The following is a 12,500-nucleotide window of genomic DNA, read 5'->3' on the forward strand; positions in this document are numbered from 1 at the left end:
TGACTGGTCCTACATGTATGTGGAGGGGGGGGGGGTGACTGGTCCTACATGTATGTGGAGGGGGGGGGGGTGACTGGTCCTACATGTATGTGGAGGGGGGGGGGGGTGACTGGTCCTACATGTATGTGGAGGGGAGGGGGGTAACTGGTCCTACATGTATGTGGAGGGGGGGAGGGGGTGACTGGTCCTACATGTATGTGGAGGGGGGGGGGGGGGGTCCTGGGAGCCCTCCCTGATAAAACAGATGGCGTCCCCACAGAGCCGTGTGAAGAGCACAGCTCCGCTCAGTCAGGACACTCTCGCTGGCGGCTGCCTATTGGCCGGCCTCTGCTCACGTGTTCACATACTCAACCAATCACGGGGCACGCTTCACTAACAGAATGCTCTGTTTAAAACCCGGGAGGACCGGCTTGTTCTGTGTGTTACTACAGGAAGTGTCCCCCTGGTGGAGCAGTGTGTTACTACAGTAAGTGTCCGCCTGGTGGAGCAGTGTGTTACTACAGGAAGTGTCCCCCTGGTGGAGCAGTGTGTTACTACAGGAAGTGTCCCCCTGGTGGAGCAGTGTGTTACTACAGGAAGTGCCCCCCTGGTGGAGCAGTGTGTTACTACAGGAAGTGTCCCCCTGGTGGAGCAGTGTGTTACTACAGGAAGTGTCCCCCTGGTGGAGCAGTGTGTTACTACAGGAAGTGTCCCCCTGGTGGAGCAGTGTGTTACTACAGGAAGTGTCCCCCTGGTGGAGCAGTGTGTTACTACAGGAAGTGTCCCCCTGGTGGAGCAGTGTGTTACTACAGGAAGTGTCCACCTGGTGGAGCAGTGTGTTACTACAGGAAGTGTCCCCCTAGTGGAGCAGTGTGTTACTACAGGAAGTGCCCCCCTGGTGGAGCAGTGTGTTACTACAGGAAGTGTCCCCCTGGTGGAGCAGTGTGTTACTACAGGAAGTGTCCCCCTGGTGGAGCAGTGTGTTACTACAGGAAGTGTCCCCCTGGTGGAGCAGTGTGTTACTACAGGAAGTGTCCCCCTAGTGGAGCAGTGTGTTACTACAGGAAGTGCCCCCCTGGTGGAGCAGTGTGTTACTACAGGAAGTGTCCCCCTGGTGGAGCAGTGTGTTACTACAGGAAGTGTCCCCCTGGTAGAGCAGTGTGTTACTACAGGAAGTGTCCCCTGGTAGAGCAGTGTGTTACTACAGGAAGTGTCCCCCTGGTGGAGCAGTGTGTTACTACAGGAAGTGTCCCCTTGGTGGAGCAGTGTGTTACTACAGGAAGTGTCCTCCTGGTGGAGCAGTGTGTTACTACAGGAAGTGTCCCCCTGGTGGAGCAGTGTGTTACTACAGGAAGTGTCCCCTGGTGGAGCAGTGTGTTACTACAGGAAGTGTCCCCCTGGTGGAGCAGTGTGTTACTACAGGAAGTGTCCCCCTGGTGGAGCAGTGTATTACTACAGGAAGTGTGCCCCTGGTGGAGCAATGTGTTACTACAGGAAGTGTCCTCCTGGTGGAGCAGTGTGTTACTACAGGAAGTGTCCCCCTGGTGGAGCAGTGTGTTACTACAGGAAGTGTCCCCCTGGTGGAGCAGTGTGTTACTACAGGAAGTGTCCCCCTGGTGGAGCAGTGTGTTACTACAGGAAGTGTCCCCCTGGTGGAGCAGTGTGTTACTACAGGAAGTGTCCCCCTGGTGGAGCAGTGTGTTACTACAGGAAGTGTCTCCCTGGTGGAGCAGTGTGTTACTACAGTCAGGAAGTGGTTGACTTACAAGTCGGTTGCAAATTAGGGCACTTCACCTATTTCAAACTGCTCCAAAAACTCACAACACAAAAAATCCAAAGCCTCCTTTGCCCAAAAATAATCATGCTTTTAGCCCATGATCCATTGTTTGTTCACCAGCTCTGTGTTTTCATGACCACACGTCATTGTACAATAATACACACTACTACAACGAAATTAGGCCCAACACCTGGGTTATTTCAATAGAAACGGTCCAACCTTCCAGATTCTGTTGGTTTGGCCCGGTCGTCCTGTAGTGAGCGCGCACCAAGCTGAGCGGTTATACAATTACAAGCATGTGGTCAAGAAGACGTAGAGCTGGCGAACAAACCGTCCATTATGGACTAAAACTTGATTATGTTTGAGGGAAGGAGGACTTGGAGCTCTGTGAGTTTTTGGAGAAGACTGGAAAACATTAGTGCTTAAAAAACTACATCCAAAGGTTTTGAGAAAAGAGGACAGCGCCTCAGTTTCACCAATTAATTTTGGCCATCAAACAAAACATGGCAACATTTCGGCCTAGTCAGCCTCAACCAGAGCAGCTTTGGATGTTGTTTTGTGAAGTACTGTATATGTACAGGCTTGTCCACTGTACAGTTAACCCCTTCACAACACTGTACAGTTAACCCCTTCACAACACTGTACAGTTAACCCCTTCACAACACTGATAGGGGAGATGTAGCGCTCCCAGTTACAGCAGCACAGGGAGGACATGGAAACAGATCCATTCTGCATCAAACTAAAAGTGTGCTGCCGTGTAATCAATACATGATTTTAACGTGTGAGTTGTCCTGAACTGAAACTGCTGTTTGCTGTTGTCTTCACCATCTAAAGCGGGAAAGGTTGAGGAACTCACCAAGCGGCTGCCGTGGCCCACCATCCAACACTCAAGATGTCTGCTACTGTGGGCTAAACACAAGAGAGACACGGTTTAGTTTCAAAAAGAGGATAAGGTGGAAAAGACCCACAAAAAAAAGTTATAATAATAATAATACAAAATAAAACCTTGCCTTTATTATTACCTACTATGCTAATATGCACTCTGTAGCACTCAAGTTCAACATTGTTTGACGAACAATGACGAGTTGTACCCGTCCTGCTGTTAAACCCTAAATGACTAATTGTAAATCTCCAGAGGTTCCTGCTCAACAGGATAAAACAGACACCAGTTTGGACCTTTTCTGGACTGATGTTGACTAAGAAGCTGTAATATGAATGTTAGTGGTATTGTAACTAACTATTGTCACATGGATAATGTTTTTGTTTTGTATGCCAATGACCTTATTTGTATTACTAATATCAATGTCTGAATGACTGACATGTCATGTACCAAAAGTAAAAGCAATACAAAGTTGAATTACAGAAAAAAACATCTGTGATTAGAAATTCCATCTCATAGTGAAACAATCCACTTACAAATCATTTAACCCGGGTTTCAACACACTTTCTTAACATCCTGCATGCGGTGGCAAGTCATGGTCCAGTTTTTCACGCACGCACGCACGCACGCACAAACACAAACACAAACACGCACACGCACACACACACACACACGCACGCACGCACGCACAAACACGCACACGCACACGCACACACACACACACACACACACACACACACACACACACACACACACACACACACACACACACACACACACACATTCAAGCCAGATATACTATTTTCTACTTCTTTTTAACGACATGTACACACAGTCCTCCACAGCAGATGCTAAATAGGCAAACAAACAACCAATGAAAAGAAAACAAAAAAAAACAGCACACGGTTTGAATAAAAAAAAGAGAACATGTTGTTTTGATTATAGTTAGCATGCGAGGGTCTTGTTCTGGTGAATCAGGTCCTTTCTCCTTGGGTGACGGTGTGTTGAGTCATCAAGGAGAGTTATTTGTATGTTTTGTATCTGCGATGAAGGGGTATCTGTGTTGTCTGCAGCTCTGATCAGCTCTTACTCACAGAGTCACGGACGCCTGCGTCTTTCATCCCACCTGCTGGCTCATCATCATTTAAGTGTGCATTGTAATTGCCGTATGGGCTGAGCCAGGAATTGGCATATAGACACATTCACCGTGAATATCCGTAAACTACTCGAAAATAAACCTGTTTTCAAAGATAAAACGACCCCTACAATAGTTAAAAAAATCCCACCAAAAAATAACCCTTTGAAACTAAGTGAGCCCCACTTTTATTTTTTTATAAAACATTTTCTGCCAGCAAATTATCACAAATTCCTACAAAACCTTTAACATAAAAAAAGGATCAACAGCTAATTCTGTGCCACAGAGCAGCATACAATGTGCTGTTTAACAAGCTCTATACTCTCACTGTTTAACAGGCTCTATACTCTCACTGTTTAACAGGCTCTATACTCTCACTGTTTAACAGGCTCTATACTCTCACTGTTTAACAGGCTCTATACTCTCACTGTTTAACAAGCTCTATACTCTCACTGTTTAACAGGCTCTATACTCTGACTGTTTAACAGGCTCTATACTCTCACTGTTTAACAGGCTCTATACTCTCACTGTTTAACAGGCTCTATACTCTCACTGTTTAACAGGCTCTATACTCTCACTGTTTAACAGGCTCTATACTCTCACTGTTTAACAGGCTCTATACTCTGACTTTTTAACAGGCTCTATACTCTCACTGTTTAACAGGCTCTATACTCTCACTGTTTAACAGGCTCTATACTCTCACTGTTTAACAAGTTCTATACTCTCACTGTTTAACAGGCTCTATACTCTCACTGTTTAACAAGCTCTATACTCTCACTGTTTAACAGGCTCTATACTCTGACTGTTTAACAGGCTCTATACTCTGACTGTTTAACAGGCTCTATACTCTCACTGTTTAACAGGCTCTATACCCTGACTGTTTAACAAGCTCTATACTCTGACTGTTTAACAGGCTCTATACTCTCACTGTTTAACAGGCTCTATACTCTCACTGTTTAACAGGCTCTATACTCTCACTGTTTAACAGGCTCTATACTCTCACTGTTTAACAGGCTCTATACTCTCACTGTTTAACAGGCTCTATACTCTGACTGTTTAACAGGCTCTATACTCTCACTGTTTAACAGGCTCTATACTCTCACTGTTTAACAGGCTCTATACTCTCACTGTTTAACAGGCTCTATACTCTCACTGTTTAACAGGCTCTATACTCTCATTGTTTAACAGGCTCTATACTCTGACTGTTTAACAGGCTCTATACTCTGACTGTTTAACAGGCTCTATACTCTCACTGTTTAACAGGCTCTATACTCTCACTGTTTAACAGGCTCTATACTCTGACTGTTTTAACAGGCTCTATACTCTGACTGTTTAACAGGCTCTATACTCTGACTGTTTAACAGGCTCTATACTCACTGTTTAACATGCTCTATACTCTGACTGTTTAACAGGCTCTATACTCTCACTGTTTAACAGGCTCTATACTCTCACTGTTTAACAGGCTCTATACTCTCACTGTTTAACAGGCTCTATACTCTCACTGTTTAACAGGCTCTATACTCTCACTGTTTAACAGGCTCTATACTCTCACTGTTTAACAGGCTCTATACTCTGACTGTTTAACAGGCTCTATACTCTCACTGTTTAACAGGCTCTATACTCTCACTGTTTAACAGGCTCTATACTCTCACTGTTTAACAGGCTCTATACTCTCACTGTTTAACAGGCTCTATACTCTCATTGTTTAACAGGCTCTATACTCTGACTGTTTAACAGGCTCTATACTCTGACTGTTTAACAGGCTCTATACTCTCACTGTTTAACAGGCTCTATACTCTCACTGTTTAACAGGCTCTATACTCTGACTGTTTTAACAGGCTCTATACTCTGACTGTTTAACAGGCTCTATACTCTGACTGTTTAACAGGCTCTATACTCACTGTTTAACATGCTCTATACTCTGACTGTTTAACAGGCTCTATACTCTCACTGTTTAACAGGCTCTATACTCTCACTGTTTAACAGGCTCTATACTCTCACTGTTTAACAGGCTCTATACTCTCACTGTTTAACAGGCTCTATACTCTCACTGTTTAACAGGCTCTATACTCTCACTGTTTAACAGGCTCTATACTCTCACTGTTTAACAGGCTCTATACTCTCACTGTTTAACAGGCTCTATACTCTGACTGTTTAACAGGCTCTATACTCTCACTGTTTAACAGGCTCTATACTCTCACTGTTTAACAGGCTCTATACTCTCACTGTTTAACAGGCTCTATACTCTCACTGTTTAACAGACTCTATACTCTCACTGTTTAACAGGCTCTATACTCTCACTGTTTAACAGGCTCTATACTCTCACTGTTTAACAGGCTCTATACTCTCACTGTTTAACAGGCTCTATACTCTCACTGTTTAACAGGCTCTATACTCTCACTGTTTAACAGGCTCTATACTCTCACTGTTTAACAGGCTCTATACTCTCACTGTTTAACAGACTCTATACTCTCACTGTTTAACAGGCTCTATACTCTCACTGTTTAACAGGCTCTATACTCTCACTGTTTAACAGGCTCTATACTCTCACTGTTTAACAGACTCTATACTCTCACTGTTTAACAAGCTCTATACTTTCACTGTTTAACAGGCTCTATACTCTGACTGTTTAACAGGCTCTATACTCTCACTGTTTAACAGGCTCTATATGCTCACTGTTTAACAGGCTCTATACTCTCACTGTTTAACAGGCTCTATACTCTCACTGTTTAACAGGCTCTATACTATCACTGTTTAACAGGCTCTATACTCTGACTGTTTAACAGGCTCTATACTCTCACTGTTTAACAGGCTCTATACTCTCACTGTTTAACAGGCTCTATGCTCTCACTGTTTAACAGGCTCTATACTCTGACTGTTTAACAGGCTCTATACTCTGACTGTTTAACAGGCTCTATACTCTCATTGTTTAACAGGCTCTATACTCTGACTGTTTAACAGGCTCTATACTCTGACTGTTTAACAGGCTCTATACTCTCGCTGTTTAACAGGCTCTATACTCTCACTGTTTAACAGGCTCTATACTCTCACTGTTTAACAGGCTCTATACTCTGACTGTTTAACAGGCTCTATACTCTGACTGTTTAACAGGCTCTATACTCTCACTGTTTAACAGGCTCTATACTCTGACTGTTTAACAGGCTCTATACTCTCACTGTTTAACAGGCTCTATACTCTCACTGTTTAACAGGCTCTATACTCTCACTGTTTAACAGGCTCTATACTCTCACTGTTTAACAGGCTCTATACTCTCACTGTTTAACAGGCTCTATACTCTCACTGTTTAACAGGCTCTATACTCTCACTGTTTAACAGGCTCTATACTCTCACTGTTTAACAGGCTCTATACTCTCACTGTTTAACAGGCTCTATACTCTGACTGTTTAACAGGCTCTATACTCTCACTGTTTAACAGGCTCTATACTCTCACTGTTTAACAGGCTCTATACTCTCACTGTTTAACAGGCTATATACTCTCACTGTTTAACAGACTCTATACTCTCACTGTTTAACAGGCTCTATACTCTCACTGTTTAACAGGCTCTATACTCTCACTGTTTAACAGGCTCTATACTCTCACTGTTTAACAGGCTCTATACTCTCACTGTTTAACAGGCTCTATACTCTCACTGTTTAACAGGCTCTATACTCTCACTGTTTAACAGGCTCTATATTCTCACTGTTTAACAGGCTCTATACTCTCACTGTTTAACAGACTCTATACTCTCACTGTTTAACAGGCTCTATACTCTCACTGTTTAACAGGCTCTATACTCTCACTGTTTAACAGGCTCTATACTCTCACTGTTTAACAGACTCTATACTCTCACTGTTTAACAGACTCTATACTCTCACTGTTTAACAGGCTCTATACTCTCACTGTTTAACAAGCTCTATACTCTCACTGTTTAACAGGCTCTATACTCTCACTGTTTAACAGACTCTATACTCTCACTGTTTAACAGGCTCTCCACTATACTCTCACTGTTTAACAGGCTCTATACTCTCACTGTTTAACAGGCTCTATACTCTCACTGTTTAACATACTCTATACTCTCACTGTTTAACAGGCTCTCCACTATACTCTCACTGTTTAACAGGCTCTATACTCTCACTGTTTAACAGGCTCTCCACTATACTCTCACTGTTTAACAGGCTCTATACTCTCACTGTTTAACAGGCTCTCCTCTATACAATTCAGTTAATCAAACCCAATTACAAAGGGGTGGTGGAATAAAAAATGCAGATGATTTCACGACCCGGACACATAATAAGACCTAAAAAAGGTAAACTTCTGTTCATTATCTGGTGCCTCAATGAATACAAGGAAGGCTATTGGTTTCATTAAAAGGTGGGGAAAGGACTTCCGGTTATGTCGGCGTAGGAGAAAGACGTGTAAGAGAAGGCTCTCCTGCCTCACGCTAATAATTTACATTTCTAACATCTAAAAAACGTTTATAACATATTGAGAGGCAGGAGCCTCTCTACATAGGTTAAGAGTGAAGCTGCACAATCGGAAGACACTCTGTCAACAGGGGATTTATCAGCCTGTCTCAATTGGGGAGACAGGCTTAGGGGTAAATGTTTTTATGTTCTATTTGTATTCTATGTATGTTCCCGTCTGTACTACATGTATATTTTTTCATATAGAGAGATATCGGTGCCCTTATACTCTAATAGAGAATAATCCAGACATGGAGTGGTGGGGAGAGGGAGACTATTTTACAACACAACCACACAGATCAAATGATGGAGCCAGTTAAATTCATAACATTCAATATCAAAGGCCTAAACAACCCAATCAAAAGGAAAAAGGTCTATTCATACCTAAAGAAACTCTGCAGGTCAAACTACATGTATGCTGTTCTCCAGAGCCAGACATGTTGATTATGATGACATCAATTGTTTGAATGGAATCTTGGAACCTATTCTACACATTAAAATGATTGGCTGGTTCTTGGGTTCCTCCAGTTTGCTCTGAACTTGATAATTCCAACACCTGGAACACCCTCCAACTGACCCTGAAGCTGAAGGTTCTTCCTTCTCCTGCTGCATTTAAAAGTATGATCTCTGACCACTGTGTGTCGACTTGTCGACTTGTCTTAACTGATTTGTATATTTTATTCTTATTTGTTGGGCCTATATGTGTGAATCTATTAATAACTGTGTCTTGTTGTTGCTGTAAATGAGGGTAACCTCAGTGTTTCACAAGTTGAAATAAAGGTTTGAAATTAAATTATTGATCTCACAAGCCAGCTGAATTCAATTTCACCATACTCTCTGCTTCCTGTCATGTCAGCCCTACCTGGACACAGACATGGTGCCCTGGTGGCTGGCTGTATGTGTGCCTCTGTCCATGTACATAATATGTATGAGCAAGCATGTTTGTATGTACTGTATGTGTGTGTGTGTGTGTGTGTGTGTGTGTGTGTGTGTGTGTGTGTGTGTGTGTGTGTGTGTGTGTGTGTGTGTGTGTGTGTGTGTGTGTGTGTGTGTGTGTGTGCGTCTGTGTGTGTATGTGGTGTGTGTGTGTGTGTGTGTGTGTGTGTGTGTGTGTGTGTGTGTGTGTGTGTGTGTGTGTGTGTGTGTGTGTGTGTGTGTGTGTGTGTGAGTGTGTGTGTGTGTGTGTAACTCACCACATAGACACGCAGGCCGGCAGCAGCCTTGCTCTCCCTCTTGGGGTCACAGAGAGACTGGTAGTCGAAGGTCTTCTTGAAGCTGAACAGAGACATGTTGACCAGGTTGGACATCAGGCTGGGGTCAACCATCCCAAAGAACTGACCCACCTGGAGAGACACACACACACACACACACACACACACACACACACACACACACACACACACACACACACACACACACACACACACACACACACACACACACACACACACACACACACACACACACACACACACACACACACACACACACACACACACACACACACACACACACACACACACACACACACACACACACACACACACACAGAGAGGATCAGAGGACCTCATGGAGAGCTTATACAATTACATTCTCTCTCCCTCTCTCTCTCTCTCTCTCCCTCTCTCCCTCTCTCTCTCTCTCCCTCTCTCTCTCTCTGTTTGCCTCCGTTCTTCCATTGCATTTTGCACTGCCTCTAAATTTAGTTTTGTATTTGAAAGTTCACGAATTCAGATCAAACTGTCAAACTAAACGTCGTAGATCAAACCCTCTAAAGCCTAGCGCCCCCCAGATGACACGAGACATGTTTTGCAAAACATTAAATATATTTGGAACCGTTTGTAATAAAGACTCACTTTGTCTCTGAATTGGGAGATTCTCTTCTCTGCGTCCCCCACAGGCTGACTGGCAGTTAGCGTAAGTAAGGCATAGAATACTTTTATTTCTAGATCAGTCGTTTTCTCTCCCCAATGCATCTGCATATACTCTGCTGTATCTATCGATCATATATCTACCGTATGCCACTATAGCCAATGAAAATGCTAGACATGGTCATGTGGGCTGGGAGAACCAATGGAAAATGCCTATGGTTTCTCTATACTCCTCAGTGCGCTCTGCAGATCGGGCTGACAGACAGACTGGAGGATAGAGAGAGGCGCTTGTCCCTGGTTTTATAATAAAATGGCAAAAAGATAAAGAGGTATAATGTTCAACAAGCATTGGAACAGGATGTTGAGGATGATCCAGATCATATAAATGAAAAGCACTCTGAGTCAGAATGCTGGAACAGTAATGATGACATCATAGTGAAGGATTTGATGCGTTTGAAGCTGTGGGTTGAAGTGGTCTGACAAGTATATAAGTTATTATGCAGCTTGAATGAAAATCACCTGTTGATTATTAATGTGTGTAACTACTGTATGCTATTTGGATAAAATACAGAGAGGGACATTGATAGGAGCCCACAACAGAAAAGGAGGAGAGCTGTGTGTGTGTGTGTGTGTGTGGTTGTGTGTGTGTGTGTGTGTGTGTGTGTGTGTGTGTGTGTGTGTGTGTGTGTGTGTGTGTGTGTGTGTGTGTGTGTGTGTGTGTGTGTGTGTGTGTGCGCGTGTGTGTGTGTGTGGTTGTGTGTGTGTGGTTGTGTGTGTGTGTGTGTGTGTGTGTGTGTGTGTGTGTGTGTGTGTAGGGGGGGGGGGTAAATTGCAGGGAGATGTTGGTCTAAATATGAAGGCAACACCAAAATGTATGTATTTTCACATACCAATAAATGGCTGTCACTCACTGAGGAAAAGGAGTATTTGCACCAAATTTCACATGGAGGTTCAAAACACCTAACTAGAACTTTCCATGTAAAGTATACATTTATTCAACAAAACAACACGCACTGGGCATTTTCTTCTTATATCAAATAGTGTCTGCTCACACAAAGGTATGATGGTGACTCCACACTGCACCAGAAATAAAGGTAGGTTCCCCTGAATCATAAAAGGTAAACCACTTGATACTGACTCAAAGAATAAGCTCAGAATTGGCAAAAATATAACACTATGGGTGGGATCCACAAAGAATGGATTGCACAGTGCTAATTGCACCCTTACTTACAATTCACTATGAATTGAAAATGGGGGACCCTGATGTAAACAAGACGAAAGTCTTTCTCTGGTCTGCATCCCCTTAACAATTGTGTGTATTGAGCCGTACTGTATTGTACCCATTCTGCAATCTGTTTATACAATTTTCAATCAATCTATCACCTGCGCGATATCATTATTTCTCATTTCCCTAAAATGTTGGCAGAAACAGATTCAGTGAACCCTTTGGGTGGAAGAAGAGAAGGTTTACTGCTGTTGCAAATGGTGGTTGGAGAAAAGACCAAGAGAAAACTGAAAAAGAGGAGTGGCGATCCAGGCTGGAGAGATACGGCAGATCCAGACGGACCCTCGTGAACGGAACCACATGTGCGTCTGTGCGACCGGTACAAGTCCGCAGCTGTCCGCGAACAAGGAATGTGGAAAGAACTATAATGTCCGAGCCTTTGCGGATAGTTAATATATAGGATTTCCTCAATATAGAGTGGTCTATATTCACTACTTTCATCAGTGAAGTGCATTTACACAAACTCCACAAAAGCCCCCCCCACACACACGCACGCACGCACGCGCACGCACGCACACACACACACACACACACACACACACACACACACACACACACACACACACACACACACACACACACACACACACACACACACACACACACACACACACACACACACACACACACACACACACACACACACACACACACACACACACACACACACACACACACACACACACACACACACACACACACACACACACACACACACACACACACACACACACACACACACACACACACACACACACACACACACACACACACACACACACACACACACACACACACACACACACACACACACACACACACACACACACACACACACACACACACTAAATCAGCCCGTGGCAGAGATGATGTGCTCTAGTATAATCTGGTTAACACACAGCCCACTAAGCAGCTTTGACTAGACGCCTCTGAGGTGTTATATGAGTGTCAGCATGTCTGTGTGTGTGTGTACATATTGTGTGTGTGTGAGCATGTGTGTCTGTGTGTAATGTCTGTGTGTGTGTGAGCATGTGTGTCTGTGTGTAATGTGTGTGAGTGTGCGAGCGTGTGTGTGTGTGTGTGAGCATGTGTGTCTGTGTGTAATGTGT

General features: G+C 43.7%; 1 protein-coding gene across 1 annotated transcript in view; it reads right to left on the reverse strand.

Annotated features, from left to right (window-relative positions):
- The window catches only part of LOC311241382 (voltage-dependent calcium channel subunit alpha-2/delta-1-like), a 334,844-nt gene that overhangs the window by 16,963 nt on the left and 305,381 nt on the right, over nucleotides 1-12,500 (reverse strand). The window contains 2 exon segments of the mRNA XM_084330186.1: nucleotides 2,613-2,665; nucleotides 9,429-9,578. Of these exon segments, the coding sequence (XP_084186312.1) occupies nucleotides 2,613-2,665; nucleotides 9,429-9,578 (203 nt within the window).

Source organism: Notolepis coatsorum (assembly GCF_963971535.1).
Source record: "Notolepis coatsorum genome assembly, chromosome: 15".
NCBI lineage: Eukaryota > Metazoa > Chordata > Actinopteri > Aulopiformes > Paralepididae > Notolepis > Notolepis coatsorum.